This window comes from Oncorhynchus kisutch, linkage group LG30 (assembly GCF_002021735.2).
Source record: "Oncorhynchus kisutch isolate 150728-3 linkage group LG30, Okis_V2, whole genome shotgun sequence".
Lineage (NCBI taxonomy): Eukaryota > Metazoa > Chordata > Actinopteri > Salmoniformes > Salmonidae > Oncorhynchus > Oncorhynchus kisutch.
The window spans coordinates 33,822,454-33,842,050 of record NC_034203.2 but is presented as its reverse complement, the minus strand read 5'-3'; the positions used below and the strand labels follow the sequence as shown (position 1 = coordinate 33,842,050).

The window sequence follows — 19,597 nt, the reverse complement described above, 5'->3', positions numbered from 1 at the left end:
CATGGGGGAGACTGGGGGGAGACTGGGTTGTAGACATGGTGGAGACATGGTGGAGAGGGTGGGCATTTATATAGGCATTTATATTTAGTGACATTCATATATATATATTGATAAGTTACTGTCCTACAGGCTTAGCATGTCAGTGCAGACAGAAGATACACCATTAAGCCAAGTAAGTGATGCATTGTAAATAAATACTGTGCTGAGCTAAGTGTTTGGAAATGATACAAGCATGTTTTGAGAGAGAGAGAAATCGAGAGAGGGAGGGAGCGAGGGATGGAGGGAGAGAGAGAGAGAGAGAGGGAGAGAGAGAGAACAAAAAGATAATTACTTGACACAGTGGAAAGAATTAACAAAAAAACAGAGCAAACTAGAATGCTATTTGGCCCTACACAGAGAGTACACAGCGGCAGAATACCTGACCACTGTGACTGACCCAAAATGAAGGAAAGCTTTGACTATGTACAGACTCAGCGAGCATAGCCTTGCTATTGAGAAAGGCCGCCGTAGGCAGACATGGCTCTCAAGAGAAGACAGGCTATGTGCTCACTGCCCACAAAATGAGGTGGAAACTGAGCTGCACTTCCTAACCTCCTGCCCAATGTATGACCATATTAGAGAGACATATTTCCCTCAGATTACACAGATCCACAAAGAATTCGAAAACAATATCTACTGGGTGAAATTCCACAGTGTGCCATCAAAGCAGCAAGATGTGTGACCTGTTGCCACGAGAAAAGGGCAACCAGTGAAGAACACGCACCATTGTAAATACAACCCATATCTATGCATATTTATTTTATCTTGTGTCCTTTACCATTTGTACATTGTTAAAACACTGTATATATATATATATATATATATAATATGACATTTGTAATGTCTTTATTGTTTTGTTTATTTCACTTTATATATTATCTACCTCACTTGCTTTGGCAATGTTAACACATGTTTTCCATGCCAATAAAGCCCTTGAATTGAATTGAATTGAAATGAGAGAGAGGATGGAGTGACAGTGATGGTGATAGTGATCTGTTAGGAAGGTTGTTCAATCCTGTGCCTGTGTCTCTGTGTGTTCTGTCTTTTCTAAATCACCTATCACATCCAAACACTCTTTCTCTAATGTAATAACAAGCACTAGTAAACATGTGCCCCTTGTACCTACATGTATACACACACACAAACAGACACATCAACAGCATGGGCTGCCATGGTAACTGGAGCCTTTACCTGGTCGAGGGTCAGGTCTGATTCTCATTAAGAGCACAGCTGTCTCTCTCACACATAGGTACGTTACACACATACATGCACACACAATACATGATCCAAAACAAACAATAGTCATATCTAAAGGAATAGGTGAAATACTGTGTGGTGATGGACAATCTCTGCTTAGATTAGTCAAAGTAGCTGTCAATCACTCACATCGTGTGACCACACCCTCCAGTCTGATGATGTTTGGGTGGTCGAACTGTCCCATGATGCTGGCCTCAGAGAGGAAGTCCCGCCTCTGTTTGTCAGCGTATCCTGCCTTCAGACTCTTTATGGCCACGTAGATCTCCCTCTTCCCCTGGAGTCGAAGACAACCACTACACACCTCCCCAAACTCACCTACAACGCACACAGATACCCACAGTATAAATAACTACACAGCTCCCAAAACTCATTTTCAATACACACATACACTGAGTGAACAAAACATTAAGGACACCTGCTCTTTCCATGATATATACTGACCAGGTGAATCCAGGTGAAAGATATGATCACTTATTGATGTCACTTGTTAAATCCACTTCAATCAGTGTAGAGGAAGGGGAGGTGACAGTTTAAATAAGGATTTTTAAGCTTTGAGAAAATTGAGACAAGGATTGTGCATGTGTGCCATTCCGAGGATGAATGGGCAAGACAAAAGATTTAAGTGCCTTTGAATGGGGTACGGTATTAGGTGCCAGGTGCACCATGTTGTGTCAAGAACTGCAACGCTGCTGGGTTTTTCACAGTCAACAGTTTCCTGTGTGTATCAAGAATGGTCCACCACCCAAAGCACTTCCAGCCAACTTGACAACTGTGGGAAGCATTGGAGTCAACATGGGTCAGCATCCCTGTGGAATTCTTTTGACACCTTGTAGAGTCCATGCCCCAATGAATTGAGTCTGTTCCGAGGGCAAAAGGGGTGAAACTCAATATTAAGAAGGTGTTCCTAATGTTTGGTATCCTCAGTGTATACAGCATTAGTAATCACACTCAACTCCGCAAACTCTCCCACATTACACATACACATTGAATGTAAAATGCCCATTTCAAAGTGTCTGCGTGATTGATTAATAATCAGACTGCTCTTGACTGCACCATTGGTGTCCTACAAGGATCTAGGTAAGGGCCACTCAGGGATCACTCACCCGCTCCGATGACTCTCTCTATGCTGATGCTGGAAGCATCAATCTCTTTGGCAAAGTCTCTGACTGCCTGGTTAGGGTCCTCATAGGTGTGTGGATGGATATATATCTTACTGCCAGGAAGTTTGACTGGAGACAAAAACAAAGAGGGAGATAGATCTCAATAACTTTCCTGTAGAAAGCGGTACAACACACAAATGCGTTCAACTCCAACGTAATTAAAGGTACGGAAATGGCTGCCGAATCCTTGAGAGTTCAATATCACACTACATTGCCTCTCAGAATTGTTTTTGTTTTACTACTCACGACAACACTTGTATAGTTGCTTCTCAAGAAAAAAATTGTACAAGTTATTTAGTTGTTTGAGTTGAAGTAAACTTGAGCATCTTATGACGGTGACAGTGATTCACTGAGAATGTAAACTGCTTCTGTGTGGTCTAGCAAATGTTTTGAATGTTAGAGCTGATGCAGAGTATATTTATCCTGATTTTCCCACGTACAGAGAAAAAGGTATCTTCCTGTTTGATGGATTGCAATCGTCTGAATCACTTTCTGTTTATGTAAATGTAACAATAACATGTGACACATCGAAAGAGTGTACTCTGTTTGTGTGTGTGTGTGTGTATATGTGATGCTTGGCAAAGTAAAGTGGCATTCAGCAAACACAAACAGTTTCTTCATAAAAATATCATAAACAACCCATTATGGAAGGTTTCACACGACTCTGAAGAAATGCTTCTTTGGTCGCCTCTGAAAGAGATATCCTTCCTCTACTGTATATTTGAGAGTGTGTTGTGTGTGTGTGGTGTGTGTGTGTGTGTGTGTGTGTGTGTGTGTGTGTGTGCGTACTGTGTACCTCTTCCATGTTGAAACTGAAGCTTCTCTTCATCAGGGTCCTGCTTGGCTTTGATGTACCCACAGTGTCTGAGGAACAAAACACACCAACTGGTTAATGACATCATGGTTTGTGTGTGTGTGCTTGTGCGGGTGTGAGAGTTGTGTGTACTTTGTGTTGTGTGTGTGTGTTGTGTGAGTGTGTATGCACACCAACTTTTAATTTCAGTGTAAGAAACATGGTACACATTGAACAGCTGAGGGCATTTGAAAGTCTAGGAATATTCTCCTATTTTTCTCCCCCTTATCCTCCCCTCTATCCCTCTCTCTCTGGTCTCTATATGCAGGAGTCTGGGGCTGTGAGAGTAGTAGTCCTTCTCTCTCTCCCCCCTTCTCTCTTTCTCTGATTCCCCCTCTGAGCCTTTTCCTGGTGTGTGAAATAGCCTAAGTTTGTTCTTAAGTGTCTCTGTGTGTGTGTGTGTGTGTGTGTGTGTGTGTGTGTGTGTGTGTGTGTGTGTGTGTGTGTGTGTGTGTGTGTGTTGCTGTAGTCATCCCCTTTAATTAGAGGTCCATGCATTACCATGTATTCATGTATTCATGTATACCATGTATTCCGACAAACCACCTATTTAACTCTTCTATCAACCCTTGTGGTCATTAAATGTCTCTGCCTAAACCTCCATGGGGTACCACGTACACACACACACACACACACACACACACACACACATACACACACACACACACACACACACACACACACACACACACACACACACACACACACACACACACACACACACACACACACACACACACACACACACACAGAGACACTTAAGAACAAACTTAGGCTATTTCACACACACACTGCAGAGCCGATCAATCCAGCAATCAATAACAACCATCAATCGATTGATCAGCCCAGCTGTGAGGAAGTGTTAGACTTGCTCTGTTTAAAAAGCGCCACTCTTTGTGAGAGGTTGGGTTGGGGTTGGGGGCAGAGGGGTTAATGTTAGCTTTTCTCCGCTCTGTAAAACTTCAGTAGGAAAACAGCTCATTTAATAAGCCAATTCACACAAAACACCATTACATTTAACGCTCACTTAAATACAGCATGAAGATTTTAGCCCAATACATAAAGGCGTAAAATCAAATGTCACATCGTCAGGTACTAAAACAGCACATAAATGGTTTCTTTCTTGGCTCCTCTTCTCCCTTCTTCTTTGCTCTCCTCTATGATCTTTTCCTTTCATTTCCTCTGCTCTTTTCCTTCAAACCATCGTTTCCTCTTCTCTCTTCACTTGCTGTCTCTTCATTCCCCCTCTCCACTCCTCCCCTCTCTCCTATCATCTCTTCTCATTATGAAGACTTACGAAGGGATGTTTTTCTAGAAAAGAAAGCCCCTCCATCTTTTACATCCTAAGCAGGGCCCAGTACATCTGAAAGACATTCTGATTATAATTGGTTTGGAATCAGTTCCAAGAGCTGTGATCAACCTCTTTTACATTTTGACACAAACTATAGATGGGGAGAGGGATAGGACAAGCACCTGCTATAGATGGGGAGAGGGATAGGACAAGCACCTGCTATAGATGGGGAGAGGGATAGGACAAGCACCTGCTATAGATGGGGAGAGGGATAGGACAAGCACCTGCTATAGATGGGGAGAGGGATAGGACAAGCATCTGATATAGATGGAGGGATAGGAAAAGCACCAGCTATAGATGGAGGGAGAGATAGGACAATCACATGCTATAGATGGGGAAAGGGATAGGACAAGCACCTGCTATAGATGGGGAGAGGGATAGGACAAGCACCTGCTATAGATGGGGAGAGCGATAGGACAAGCACCAGCTATAGATGGGGAGAGGGATAGGACAAACACCTGCTAAAGATGGGGAGAGGAATAGGACAAGCACCAGCTATAGATGGGGAGAGGGATAGGACAAGTATCTGCTATAGATGGGGGGAGAGAAAGGACAAGCACCTGCTATAGATGGGGGAGAGAAAGGACAAGCACCTGCTATAGATGGGGAGAGGGATAGGACAAGCACCTGCTATAGATGGGGAGAGGGATAGGACAAGCACCTGCTATAGATGGGGAGAGGGATTGGAAAAGCGCCTGCTAGAGATGGAGGGAGGGATAGGACAAGCGCCTGCTATAGATGGAGGGAGGGATAGGACAAGCACCTGCTATAGATGGAGGGAGAGATAGGACAAGCACCTGCTATAGATGGGGAGAGGGATAGAACAAGCACCTGCTATAGATGGGGAGAGGGATAGGACAAGCACCTGCTATAAATGGGGAGAGGGATAGGACAAGGACCAGCTATAGATGGGGAGAGGGAAAGGACAAGCACCTGCTATAGATGAGGAGAGGGATAGGACAAGCACCTGCTATAGATGGGGAGAGAGATAGGACAAGCACCCGATATAGATGGAGGGAGGGATAGGACAAGCACCTGCAATAGATGTAGGGAGGGATAGGACAATCACATGCTATAGATGGAGGGAGAGATAGGACAATCACATGCTATAGATGGGGAAAGGGATAGGACAAGCACCTGCTATAGATGTGGAGAGGGATAGGACAAGCACCTGCTATAGATGGGGAGAAGGATAGGACAAGCACCAGCTATAGATGGGGAGAGGGATAGAACAAGCATCTGCTATAGATGGGGGAGAGAAAGGACAAGCACCTGCTATAGATGGGGAGAGAGATAGGACAAGCACCTGCTATAGATGGGGGGAGAGAAAGGACAAGCACCTGCTATAGATGGAGGGAGGGATAGGAAAAGCACCTGCTATAGATGGGGAGAGGGATAGGACAAGCACCTGCTATAGATGGGGAGAGGGATAGAACAAGCACCTGATATAGATGGAGGGAGGGATAGGACAAGCACTTGCTATAGATGGAGGGAGGGATAGGACAAGCACCTGATATAGATGGGGTGAGGGATAGGACAAGCACCTGCTATAGATGGGGAGAGGGCTAGGACAAGCACCAGCTATAGATGGGGGGAGAGAAAGGACAAGCACCTGCTATAGATGGGGAGAGAGATAGGACAAGCATCTGCTATAGATGGGGAGAGGGATAGGACAAGCACCTGCTATAGATGGGGAGAGGGATAGGACAAGCACCTGCTATAGATGGGGAGAGGGATAGGACAAGCACCTGCTATAGATGTGGAGAGGGATAGGACAAGCACCTGCTATAGATGGGGAGAGGGATAGGACAAGCACCAGCTATAGATGGGGGGAGAGAAAGGACAAGCACCTGCTAAAGATGGGGAGAGAGATAGGACAAGCATCTGCTATAGATGGGGAGAGGGATAGGACAAGCACCTGCTATAGATGGGGGGAGAGAAAGGACAAGCACCTGCTATAGATGGGGGGAGAGATAGGACAAACACCTGCTATAGGTGGGGAGAGGGATAGGACAAGCGCCTGCTAGAGATGGAGGGAGGGATAGGACAAGCGCCTGCTATAGATGGAGGGAGAGATAGGACAAGCACCTGCTATAGATGGGGAGAGGGATAGGACAAGCACCAGCTATAGAAGGGGAGAGGGATAGGACAAGCACCAGCTATAGATGGGGAGAGGAATAGGACAAGCACCAGCTATAGATGGGGAGAGGGATAGGACAAGCACCAGCTATAGAAGGGGAGAGGGATAGGACAAGCACCAGCTATAGATGGAGGGAGAGATAGGACAATCACCTGCTATAGATGGGGAGAGGGATAGGACAAGCACCACCTATAGAAGGGGAGAGGGATAGGACAAGCACCAGCTATAGATGGGGAGTGGAATAGGACAAGCACCAGCTATAGATGGGGAGAGGGATAGGACAAGCACCAGCTATAGAAGGGGAGAGGGATAGGACAAGCACCAGCTATAGAAGGGGAGAGGGATAGGACAAGCACCTGCTATAGAAGGGGAGAGGGATAGGGCAAGCACCAGCTATAGAAGGGGAGAGGGATAGAACAAGCACCAGCTATAGATGGGGAGAGCGATAGGACAAGCACCTGATATAGATGGAGGGAGGGATAGGACAAGCACCTGCAATAGATGTAGGGAGGGATAGGACAATCACATGCTATAGATGGAGGGAGAGATAGGACAATCACATGCTATAGATGGGGAAAGGGATAGGACAAGCACCTGCTATAGATGGGGAGAGGGATAGGACAAGCACCTGCTATAGATGGGGGGAGAGAAAGGACAAGCACCTGCTATAGATGGGGGGAGAGAAAGGACAAGCACCTGCTATAGATGGGGAGAGAGATAGGACAAGCACCTGCTATAGATGGGGGGAGAGAAAGGACAAGCACCTGCTATAGATGGGGGGAGGGATAGAACAAGCACCAGATATAGATGGGGAGAGCGATAGGACAAGCACCAGATATAGATGGGGAGAGCGATAGGACAAGCACCTGCTATAGATGGGGAGAGCGATAGGACAAGCACCTTCTATAGATGGGGAGAGGGATAGGACAAGCACCTGCTATAGATGGGGAGAGGGATAGGACAAGCACCTGCTATAGATGGGGAGAGGGATAGGACAAGCACCAGCTATAGATGGGGAGAGGGATAGGACAAGCACCAGCTATATATGGGGAGAGGGATAGGACAAGCACCTGCTATAGATGGGGAGAGGGATAGGACAAGCACCAGCTATAGATGGGGGAGAGGGATAGGACAATCACATGCTATAGATGGAGGGAGAGATAGGACAATCACCTGCTATAGATGGGGAGAGGGATAGGACAAGCACCTGCTACAGATGGGGAGAGGGATATGATAGGACAAGTACCTGCTATAGATGGGGAGATGATAGGACAAGCACCAGCTATAGATGGGGAGAGAAAGAACCTGTCTACCAGCGAAACAGGGGAAAGGGATAAGGCTACTAGGGAATTTTATTTTATTTTATTTATTAGGATCCCCATTAGCCGACGCCAATGACTACAGCTATTCTTACATTACAGATCAAAGACTTTACAATTTACATTTAAGTTACACATACATGCCAGTACATATACACAACCAGTAGGTCACATGCCAGTACATATACACAACCAGTAGGTCACATGCCAGTACATATACACAACCAGTAGGTCACATGTCAGTACATACACACAACAAGTAGGTCACATGCCAGTACATACACACAACAAGTAGGTCACATGTCAGTACATACACACAACCAGTAGGTCACATGTCAGTACATATACACAACCAGTAGGTCACATGTCAGTACATATACACAACAAGTAGTTCACATGTCAGTACATATACACAACCAGTAGGTCACATGTCAGTACATATACACAACAAGTAGGTCACATGGGGAGAGGCGTTATGCCGTGAGGTGTTGCTTTATTCGTATTTTACATACACAACCAGTACATACACAACCAGTAGGTCACATGTCAGAACATGCACACAACAAGTAGGTCACATGTCAGTACATATACACAACCAGTAGGTCACATGTCAGTACATACACACAACCAGTAGGTTACATGTCAGTACATACACACAACCAGTAGGTCACATGTCAGTACATACACACAACCAGTAGGTCACATGTCAGTACATATACACAACCAGTAGGTCACATGTCAGTACATATACACAACCAGTAGGTCACATGTCAGTACATACACACAACCAGTAGGTTACATGTCAGTACATACACACAACCAGTAGGTCACATGTCAGTACATACACACAACCAGTAGGTCACATGTCAGTACATATACACAACCAGTAGGTCACATGTCAGTACATATACACAACCAGTAGGTCACATGTCAGTACATATACACAACCAGTAGGTCACATGTCAGTACATATACACAACAAGTAGGTCACATGTCAGTACATATACACAACCAGTAGGTCACATGTCAGTACATATACACAACAAGTAGGTCACATGTCAGTACATACACACAACCAGTAGGTCACATGTCAGTACATACACACAACAAGTAGGTCACATGTCAGTACATATACACAACCAGTAGGTCACATGTCAGTACATATACACAACCAGTAGGTCACATGTCAGTACATACACACAACCAGTAGGTCACATGTCAGTACATACACACAACCAGTAGGTCACATGTCAGTACATACACACACCCAGTAGGTCACATGTCAGTACATATACACAACCAGTAGGTCACATGTCAGTACATACACACAACCAGTAGGTCACATGTCAGTACATACACACAACCAGTAGGTCACATGTCAGTACATACACACAACCAGTAGGTCACATGTCAGTACATACACACACCCAGTAGGTCACATGTCAGTACATATACACAACCAGTAGGTCACATGTCAGTACATACACACAACCAGTAGGTCACATGTCAGTACATACACACAACCAGTAGGTCACATGTCAGTACATATACACAACCAGTAGGTCACATGTCAGTACATACACACAACCAGTAGGTCACATGTCAGTACATACACACAACCAGTAGGTCACATGTCAGTACATACACACAACCAGTAGGTCACATGTCAGTACATACACACACCCAGTAGGTCACATGTCAGTACATATACACAACCAGTAGGTCACATGTCAGTACATACACACAACCAGTAGGTCACATGGGGAGAGGCGTTATGCCGTGAGGTGTTGCTTTATTTGTATTTTTAAACCAGGCTTGCTGTTCACTTGCTCTATATAAGATGGAAGGGAGTTCCATGAACTCATGGCTCTGTATAATACTGTATGTACGCTTCCTTGAATTGATTCTGGACCTGGGAAAAGGAGTGAAAGGGAGAGTAAAATGAGTGAGAGGGAAAAAGAGGAGAGGAATTAGAGGTGATGAGGAGGAATGAGGTCTTGTTAGCCTCAGTTAATATGACAGTAGTTCAGTGCCTAATCCCTGTGTTTTTACACAGTTGAACAGGTGGAATAACTCAGCCTAAAATGGGCCCTTTAGGGGATACTGTCTATGTCTGGGACTGGGGTGAGAGAGGGAGAGGCAGGGAGAAAAACACACAATCCTAAGCAACCTGCATACACATTGTTTGAAGTACATAGACCAACATAGCTTCTTTAGTAGGTCAAAGCTGTGTGCTGAAAAACCTTGGTAGAACATGGGTGGAGTAGGCATGGTGGTGCTCATGTGAATTTCCTTCATTATGTTTTTTACACTGGAAAGGGGATTTTCTGTTGAAGGCATTATACAAAATTTCCACAGGCAAAGCTAGAGAAATGTTTTTGCAACCAAAGGTCTTTCATTGGCAGTGCTATTGTAAACTTTAATTCAGGCTCTGCCAAAAGGTCTGAGCCTTAATGGCACAGGTGGTGTGCTTGCATAACTGCAAGGATTGCTGGTTAAACGCTGGACTGTTGGCTGTTGCCCTCTAATGGGTCAAATACATTTTGGACGTACTATTAAAGTATGCATAGAACTTACAATGGATTGTGAAAAGTCATTCTCTGAAATTTTCAGAAGGCGAATAGCTCAGTAGTCTTACTATTCTGCCCTTGAGTTGCGTTCCCATGCAAAACTAGACAGATAGCTAACAACTAAGTCTTCAATAAAACTCCCAAGGCGTGACTTTTCTTGAATGAATATATTGAAAACGTTTATGTTGTGAAACTGCAAAATACAGAAAAGAATATACTTTAGTATTCAATTCACACCGACATACTGTAGCTGTACATTATACATTTGAAGTTGCATAAATACAAAGCACGTGCTAAGGTACCATGCATCTGGCATGATGCCAAACCATATAGCTAATTGTTACTCATATGGTAATTGGCTCCTTTCATTACTCTAATAATGTACAACCATCTATGTAGAATAACAAAGCATATTACACTAGAAACAGTAACAAACTACAGTATTGTATATTTTACAACTCGTTTGCATGACGCACGAGCAAAGTAATACAGCTAACGACATACATTAAAGGCATTGCAATTTGTGAGTAAATGCAACCAACATTGATATGTAAGCAACTCTATCAATAACAAGATTATCATCATTAGCTAAATGCTTGAATCGAACTTACAAACACATATTTTCCAAGGCTGAAGCGTGACAAGAAATAACTACATTGAAAGATCTGCACCGTAGCGTTGTTTGTAGCTGCTTCTATGCGTGCAGAACAAATTCTCTACTTCCTGTTTGCGTAGTCTTTCTAAGTACCAGAAACATCCACTAGGGGCAAATAACACCATTGAACACAATGAAAATCCAATTTAACCATTGTAATAAAATAATCTGTTACCTTCTAACAGGATGGCAGCACACTTACGTTGTAAAATATTACTAAAATCCCATTGAAAGAAAACGGTTTTAAAACATTGACTTTTGAGCTATGCATCCTATACATTTATACAATCCGGGTTAAGGGGGGCATTAGCTCCCTCCCCCACCCCTAGAGCTGCGCCACCGGAATGGCCGTGCACGGCAGAGTTGGTGACAAATATCCAACACAAAGACTAGTCCAGCATCCAGATCGTAGCTGTAGATACAATCAAGATGGTTAAATGGAAAAGTTGTTGGTTTGGCACTGTTGATCAGCAAACATTTTGATTCAAATGTCAAGAAGACAGGTAAGTAATGTATTATGGATGTTAGCATTTTTTTTCTCCTGATGCTAGAAAGCATGCATTTGCACCAGGCAGGCAGTGGACTACCAAGGAACTGTTTATATGTAATATTTGCTAGCAATTTGTTTCCTCAGCTACAGTTTGAGCTGTGTCCTGTCTGACCCTGAAATGTGGCTAGCTCTTACCGTAGCTTGGACTATGGAGTAACTAGCTAGTTTTGCAAAATCCCATTGCATACATTGTAAGATAACAGCGTGACAATTTGCCCAAAGTTAGGTGTTAGTTTTGCACTAACCTAAAATAGCAAGCATAAAAGAAACCCTTGAGCAGAGTTCCCACATCCGGTTTTCAGCTGAAGAGGAAGCTAGGTTGAAAATAGCTGTATCCCTGAAAACCAGAACAGCCAGTTGTTGGCAACTTGGCTCAGGCTAGTTTTGAATTGATGCAGCTAGCTAGCTATGCTTTGTTGAAAAATGTAGGACTGGCATTCGGATGTGAGCTAACATTAGCTAGCTTCTGGGTCGAGGTCAGCTGCTGTTGTCCAGCTCTAGCTAGCTAGCTAATGGCTGAAGTAATTTGTGTAAAAACATTCTATAACCAAATATAGCTAGCTACCTTTCTTTTGCATTTTCTGGTATTAGCTAGCTACAGAAGCTAGTTGCTGGACTTTGGACAAGCAAGCTAACATTAGTTAACATTAGCTAGCTAGCTACCTAGCTAATCAAAATACAGTATCTATTTGCATTTAATGATTAACCTCAGATTGAATACCACAATATAGCTAGTTTCTACAGTAGCCTAGGTTTGTTCTCATCCACTTCTTATGACTGGCAGCCTGGTGCAGCTGTAATGCTGCTGAACAACCAAGTTGCTCGACCCGGTGTTAGAACTCTGAGCTTTGGCTGAAAAATATATTAGCATTGTCAGAAATGCTACAAAAAGGTAGCACATTGTTGGTTCCCCTACAAACTGCAATAAACTTTGATTTGATTCCGATTGTATGTGTGTGTGTGTGTGTGTGTGTGTGTGTGTGTGTGTGTGTGTGTGTGTGTGTGTGTGTGTGTGTGTGTGTGTGTGTGAGAGAGAGACACTGTTGCCCCTACAAACGTATTCAGCTGGAAAGGTGGCAAGTCTAATGGTCACGTTATGGATGTCGAGCAAGGTCCAGGCAAGAAATAAGATTTGTTCCTAATGCTAACGATCACAGTATATACAGTTTAGCAGATGTAATAGCGGGTGCAGCGAAATGCTTATGTTACTAGCTCCTAACAGTGCAGTAAAATGTCAGTACACAAATCATTTTAAAACATGAAATTAAGAAATCAGGAATACACAAACACTCCAGTGCAACTGCAGCAAGGCACAAACCACCCACTGATGAAACACTTCCCCATTCACTTCAGGTGTGTGCGTGTGTGTGTGTGTGTGTCTGTGTAAATGGGGGTCTCTAAGAGGGGTGCACATTTCCATGTTAATTGTGTGCCTCATTTTGCCTCTACAGATCTAAGTGTCATGATTCATTACCGCTGAAAGACACCTCTAAAATCACACGCATGCACGCACAGCATTGCTTAGGTCCCAGAGTGACTTTATGGCCCCCAAGTTACATAGCAACAAAACATAAAGGGAAGTTCACAATAAGCTAGTATAGAGAAGGTTTTGTTAAAAACTCAAAATACCTGAATAGTCTCGAGAGCAATCTCTCGCACACCTCAGTTTCTCTCACAGGCCTCTCTCACGCACAGGCCTCTCTCTGTCTCTTTGTCACTCAAAGTTCTATTGTCAATTTGGTTTTCTATTTAAACGCCACTTTAAACGTGTACATGACACTGCAACAACATGTCCCCATGGGGACTATAAAGTCAGTAAGTAAGTAAGTCTCTCTCTCTCAAACACGCGCACACACATACTCTTCTCCCTCCTCTGTTCCAGTCCACTGAGGACAACAGGATATTCCTGTCCTCCAAAAGCCACACGCTCTTCATTTGCATATCAATTAACTTTTTAATATAATACTCTGTCACTCGAGACCCATTTTTCATTCGGCTAGCTACGTTCCACCTTCATAGAACTCCATCCATATATTATCTTCCCCACCCCCGAATTTCTCTCTCTCTCTGTACTTCTTACAATCTGCCGCCTCTATATTTATTTTTTGTTCTCTCCCTCTGTCGCTACATAGCCCATGCTATATTTTTCTTTGTCTTCTCCTCTTTCCCTAACTCTCTCTCACTTGTTGTCTCCTCTCTTCTCCCAATCCCCTCTACCGTCTCTCTCTCTCTCTCTTCCTCCCTCTCTCTCATTCTCTCGCTCTCTCACTCTCTCGCTCTCTCTCTCTCTATCAATTAAATTAAATTAAATTAAAATGGCTTTATTGACATGGGAAACATATGTTTACTTTGCCAATTGAAATAGACAGGACATAAACAAGGGAAATAAACAATTAAAAATTAACAGTACACATTACACTCACAATTTTCTAAAGGAATATAAACAATTAAAATGTTATTATTGCTTATGTACAGTGTTGTAACAATGTGCAAATAGTTGAAGTATGAAAGGGAAAATAAATAAACAGATAAATATAGGTTGTATTTACAATGGTGTTTGTGTCCACTGGTTTCCCTTGTGGCAAAAGGTCACACATCTTGCTGCTGTGGTGTCTATCTCTCTCTCTGTCTATCCCTGTCTTCTTGGTCCCTATCTTCAGATCTCTGTGTAGTGTGAGTAGCTGGAAGCGAATAGAGGCTTTGCTGACAGGCTGGAAGTGACACGGCGGGGGTCCGACACTGCATACTAACTCACAAGCATTCAGATGAAGGAGGGAGAGGTAGGGAGAGAGATAACAAAGAGAATGAAGGACAACAAGGGTGAGAGAATAAAATTGTACAATAAAGGCAGGGAGAGAGAGAGCGAGAGAGAGAGAGAGAGAGAGAGAGAGAGAGAGAGAGAGTAGCTGCAGGACTATCTACTACAGGGTTTTGACGGTAGCTTTAATGGCTGACTCAGGTTCTCTTGTCTGTGTGATCGACACACTGGGAAAGTCACGCACACTACAGGAGAGAGAAGTGCTCTGAAAGACTGTCTTTAGGAAAGCTGCCAAGAGGAAAATGGGAGAGAGAAAAGAGAAGAGGAGAGAGAGGGAGTGATCAGACGACAAAAGCTTCCGCTTTGAAAGAAAATAAAATAAAATAGCTATAGAGCTTCAAAGAGCGGGAAAGTTCAAAAAAGAGGAGAGTAATGGGTGTAAATATGGAAATATCCTTCAAACTAAGAGCAAAGAACACACACACAGATCAATCAACTGTCCAATACAGTGCCTTGCAAAAGTATTCAGACCCCATGGATTTCTTCAAATTTTATTGTTACAAATTGGGAATAAAGTTGGATCATGGTGGTTCGGAGGCAGTGGTATGTGTAAATCTGCAACTAGATAGCTATTTTGCAGGACTTTGGCAGCATTGTTGAGAGGGAGCTCACTCTCATCGGCTCTTTTGTGTACCTGAAACATATAAGCCAAAATAAATATAGTATATAGTTAGCCTACTAAACGACTGGTTATATTGTCAGAGTACATTAGAATGATTTAACTAGCTAGCTATCAGTTACATACCACGTATCCATTCACTGGGGGGCAGCTTTGTCACGCCCCTAAACTTTCTAATTACGCCAACAGACGCATTGCTGCTCGTTGTGAATTCGGTGTCCTTCTGTATACTCCATGCCAGACTGAGAGGGGGGTCGTTGATATGTCGGTTCAAACCAGCTCCATTCATGTTTCTCACTGCACCATAAAAGTCCCATAGAATGTCTTCAGCTCCATTTTTGTTGTATTCCCAAACTCACAATGTTCCCCTTCTGCACACCAGTCAGTGAAGCAGGTAAGTCCCCAATTTGTTTGTTTCACAATGTTCTTTTCATTTAGGTTTCTCTCAAATTCATCTAAACTCCTCTTTTCTACATCGGCATGTCAAACTATTGTTGATGTAGTGACTTTATTGATGTGAAAAGGAGAAATTATAGTAAGGTGAAAATGCGAAACGTCATAGTCATGGTATACGGTCTCACATACACACAGCTGTTTTAGCCAATCAGCATCCAGTATCCAAACTACCCGGTTTATAATACATGTTAGAAACACCTTTGGCATAAATTACAGCTGGGAGTCTTCTAGGGTATTTCTATAAGAGCTTTGCACACCTGGATTGTGCAACATTTGCATATTATTATTTTCAAAGTTCTTCAAGCTCTGTCAAGATGTTGGTGATCATGGCTAGACAGCAACTTGTAAGTCTTGCCATAGATTTTCAGTGTTTATTTTGCCTTGTGTTGTACGATATTGTTCTGCTGAAGGGTGGATTCCTCAGTCTCTGGTGTAAAGCAGACTGATCCAGGTTTTCCTCTAGGATTTTGCCTGTGCTTAGCTCCATCCCATGTCTTTTTATCCCATGTATTTGCCTATGACAAGCATACCCATACCATGATGCAGCCACAACCTTGCTTGAAAATATGGAGGCAGTTACTCAGTGATGTGTTGTCCTGGACTTGCCCCCAAAATAAGGGTTTGCAATTAGGCCAAAAATTGTATTCCTTTGCTGTGTCTTTTTGTTATCTGAAGTATTACTTTAGTGCCTTGTTGCATACAAGAGGCATGTTTTGGAATATGTCTATTCTGTATAATTGTATTCTTCTTTTCACTCTGTCATTTAGGTCATTATTGTGGAGCCACTATAATGTTGTTGATCCATCCTCAGTTTTCTCCCTTCACAGCCATTGAACCTTTCAAAATCACCAATGACCTAATGGTAACCTCCCTGGGCAGTTTATTTCTGTCCTGCAGTTCAATTCAGAAGGACGACTGCATTTTTTATGTATCTAGGTGGTTTAATACAAAACTCACAACATAATTATTAACTTGACCATGTTCAAAGAGATATGCAATGTCTGATTTCTTATTGTTATCCATCTACCAATCACTGCCCTTCTTTATGAGGCTTTCGGAAAAGCTCGCTGGTCTTTGTTGTTGTATCTGTGCTTGAAATTCAATACTTGACTGAGGAATCTTACAAATGTTGTATGCATGCAAGACAGAGGAAGTGTTAGTCGTAAAAAAATAATGTCAACCCCTATTCTTTCACACAGAGTGAGTCCATGTAACTTATTAAGGGATTTGTTAAGCCACATTTTACTCCTAAACTAATTAAGGCGTGTCAAAACAAAAGGGGCTGAATACTTATGTAACAAACATATTTTAGTATTTTAGTATTTATATTAAAATGACATGATAGAGTATTTTGTGTTGATTGTGAAGAAATACAAGATGTGAAGAAATCCAAGGGGCCTGAACACATTTGCAAGGCACTGTATGTATCTGGTAGAGAGCTCAAATTCAAATGAAGTTGCTGTGTGTGTGTTTTCTGTGTAACGTTGGCCCTATCTTAACCAGTGTTGCTTTCACAGCTAATAAAGGCTGTTTAGAAGCAAGCTGTACCATTCAATGTGTTTTATATGACAAGATTATTGCAAGACCTCAGATCGTAGAAGGAGAAATTGATATACTCAGGGAGAACAGAACTAGTGGAGGGGGTCAACACACACACACACACACACACACACACACACACAAACACACACACACACACACAAACACACACGCACGCACACACAAATAAACACAAACACACATACAAGCATACACACACAAACACGCACACACAATCATACACTTCTGCCAATACTTTACCATAACATCTGAATGTCTTTTTCTCATCCACTTGAACTCTTTACCCCGAGTAGTACTTTTTGTGTGTGTGTGTACTTAACTGTGTGTTCTTGATGTGTTTGTACATCTTAACCAACTGTCTATTTGAGTTCCAGTTGAACTGATAGCAGGTGTGTGAATAGACAGACATACAGACAGACAGACGGACAGACAGACAGACAGGCAGACGGGCTGGCTGGCAGACAGACAGACAGACAGGCAGACAGGCAGGCAGACAGACAGACAGACAGACAGACAGACAGACAGACAGACAGACAGACAGACAGACAGACAGACGTGGGTCTGTGTTTGTTCTTATCATAGACTCTCTCCACAGGAGGTGTATGGTGAGCTGTGACCTGGTGGTCCAGACTGTACTCACCACACTAATCTCCCCTGTGACACCCAGACACAGCCCCTATCTCCCTGGGACACTGCCTGTTGCCTTCTACTGCCTTGACTCATCCTTCTGACACACATAAAGGTACGGACGCGCACACACGCACGCACATGCACACACACACACACACACACATATGCAAGTGTACACACACACACACCTCAGTAATCATTAGTATGGATGAGAGAGTGTGTCGAGAGGAGATCAGACAATCTGTAATCACATCGCCTGTGTGACATACTGTACTGCTAATAGGATGGACCTGTGAACATGGTTTCTCGCTCTCTCTATCCCTTTGTCTCTCGCTCTCGCCATCTTTCTCCCTCCCCCTTCTTTTGCTCTCCCTCCTACTCATAATCAGTGGGAGTGGGTCCTTAATGGGAATGTTAATCAGAGACTAACACACACTCACACACACACAGAGAGAGAGAGACACACACAGAGAGAGAGAGAGAGAGAGAGAGAGAGAGAGAGAGAGAGACACACACACAAACACACAGAGAGACACACACAAACAGACACATACACTCACTCACTCACTCACTCACTCACTCACTCACTCACTCACTCACACACACACACACACACACACACACACACACACACACACACACACACACACACACACACACACACACACACACACACACACACACACACACACACACACCACAGACCCGCTGTGTCTCATCATCACTCACAATAACAGATATCCCATTTAATATGAAGCTCTTAGATTAAATGTAATTAAGATGAATTAGAAACAATGTCATGCCCAAACTAAGCTTGAAAACACCATCTGATAAACATTATATTTCTATAATATTTAGTCATTAAACTGCATAACTCTGGGTTTCTATATTTCTTAATTCCATTCTTTTACTTTTAGATTTGTGTGTATTGTTGTGTATTGTTAGATATCCCTTCTTCCTTCTCTCTCCCCTCCCGTCCTTCTCTATCCCTTCATCCTTCTCTCTCCCCTCCCTTCTTCCTTCTTTCTCCCCTCCTTCCTTCTACCTCTCTCTTTCCTTCTCTCTCCCCTCTCCCACCTTCATTATCTCTCCCTCTCTCTCCTTCCTCTCCTATCCCCATCCCTTGTTCCTTCTCCCTCCCACATTCATTATCTCTCCATTTCTCTCCATCTCTCCTTCCTTCCTTCTCTCTCTTCCTCTACCTCCTTCCTTCTCTCTCCCCCTCTCTTTCCCTCCTTCTCTCCTCTCTCCCTACTTCCTTCCTTTTCTCTCCCTCCTTCCATCTTTGTCTCTCTCCCTCTCCCTCCCTCCTTCCTTCTCTCTCCCCTTTCCCGCCATCTCCTTCCTTCCCTCTCCTCCCTTCCTTCTCTCTCCCTCACACCATCTGGCATCCAGCCAAAAACTCTCCTGACCGCTTTAGAAAAAGATTTACTATGCCAGAGGTAATTATTAGGAAGGGGGAATTATTAACAATAGAGTTATGGTATATAAATCTGTCTGTGTTTCATTAAAACATGTTTTGAAACATTAACTTAATACCAATTCATTAGACTAAGTGGGGAGCCAGACAAGACGAGGGGCAGAGGAGAGGTGAGGGGAAGTATGAGCATAGAGGAGAAA

At 43.3% G+C, this 19,597-nt stretch overlaps 1 protein-coding gene across 3 annotated transcripts in view; it reads right to left on the bottom strand.

Moving 5' to 3' along the window:
• LOC109874749 (ephrin type-A receptor 3) overlaps nt 1-19,597 on the bottom strand; it is a 208,963-nt gene that overhangs the window by 53,803 nt on the left and 135,563 nt on the right. For 2 of the 3 annotated variants that reach the window (XM_031810030.1, XM_031810029.1), the window contains exons 11-13: nt 3,253-3,320; nt 2,400-2,525; nt 1,426-1,611 (exon numbers count right to left, since the gene is read on the bottom strand). In XM_031810030.1, coding sequence (XP_031665890.1) covers nt 1,426-1,611; nt 2,400-2,525; nt 3,253-3,320 — 380 coding nt within the window. Of the gene's footprint in view, nt 1-1,425; nt 1,612-2,399; nt 2,526-3,252; nt 3,321-9,833; nt 10,032-19,597 lie in introns of those variants that run through there. The other variant, XM_031810036.1, reaches the window with a different exon arrangement.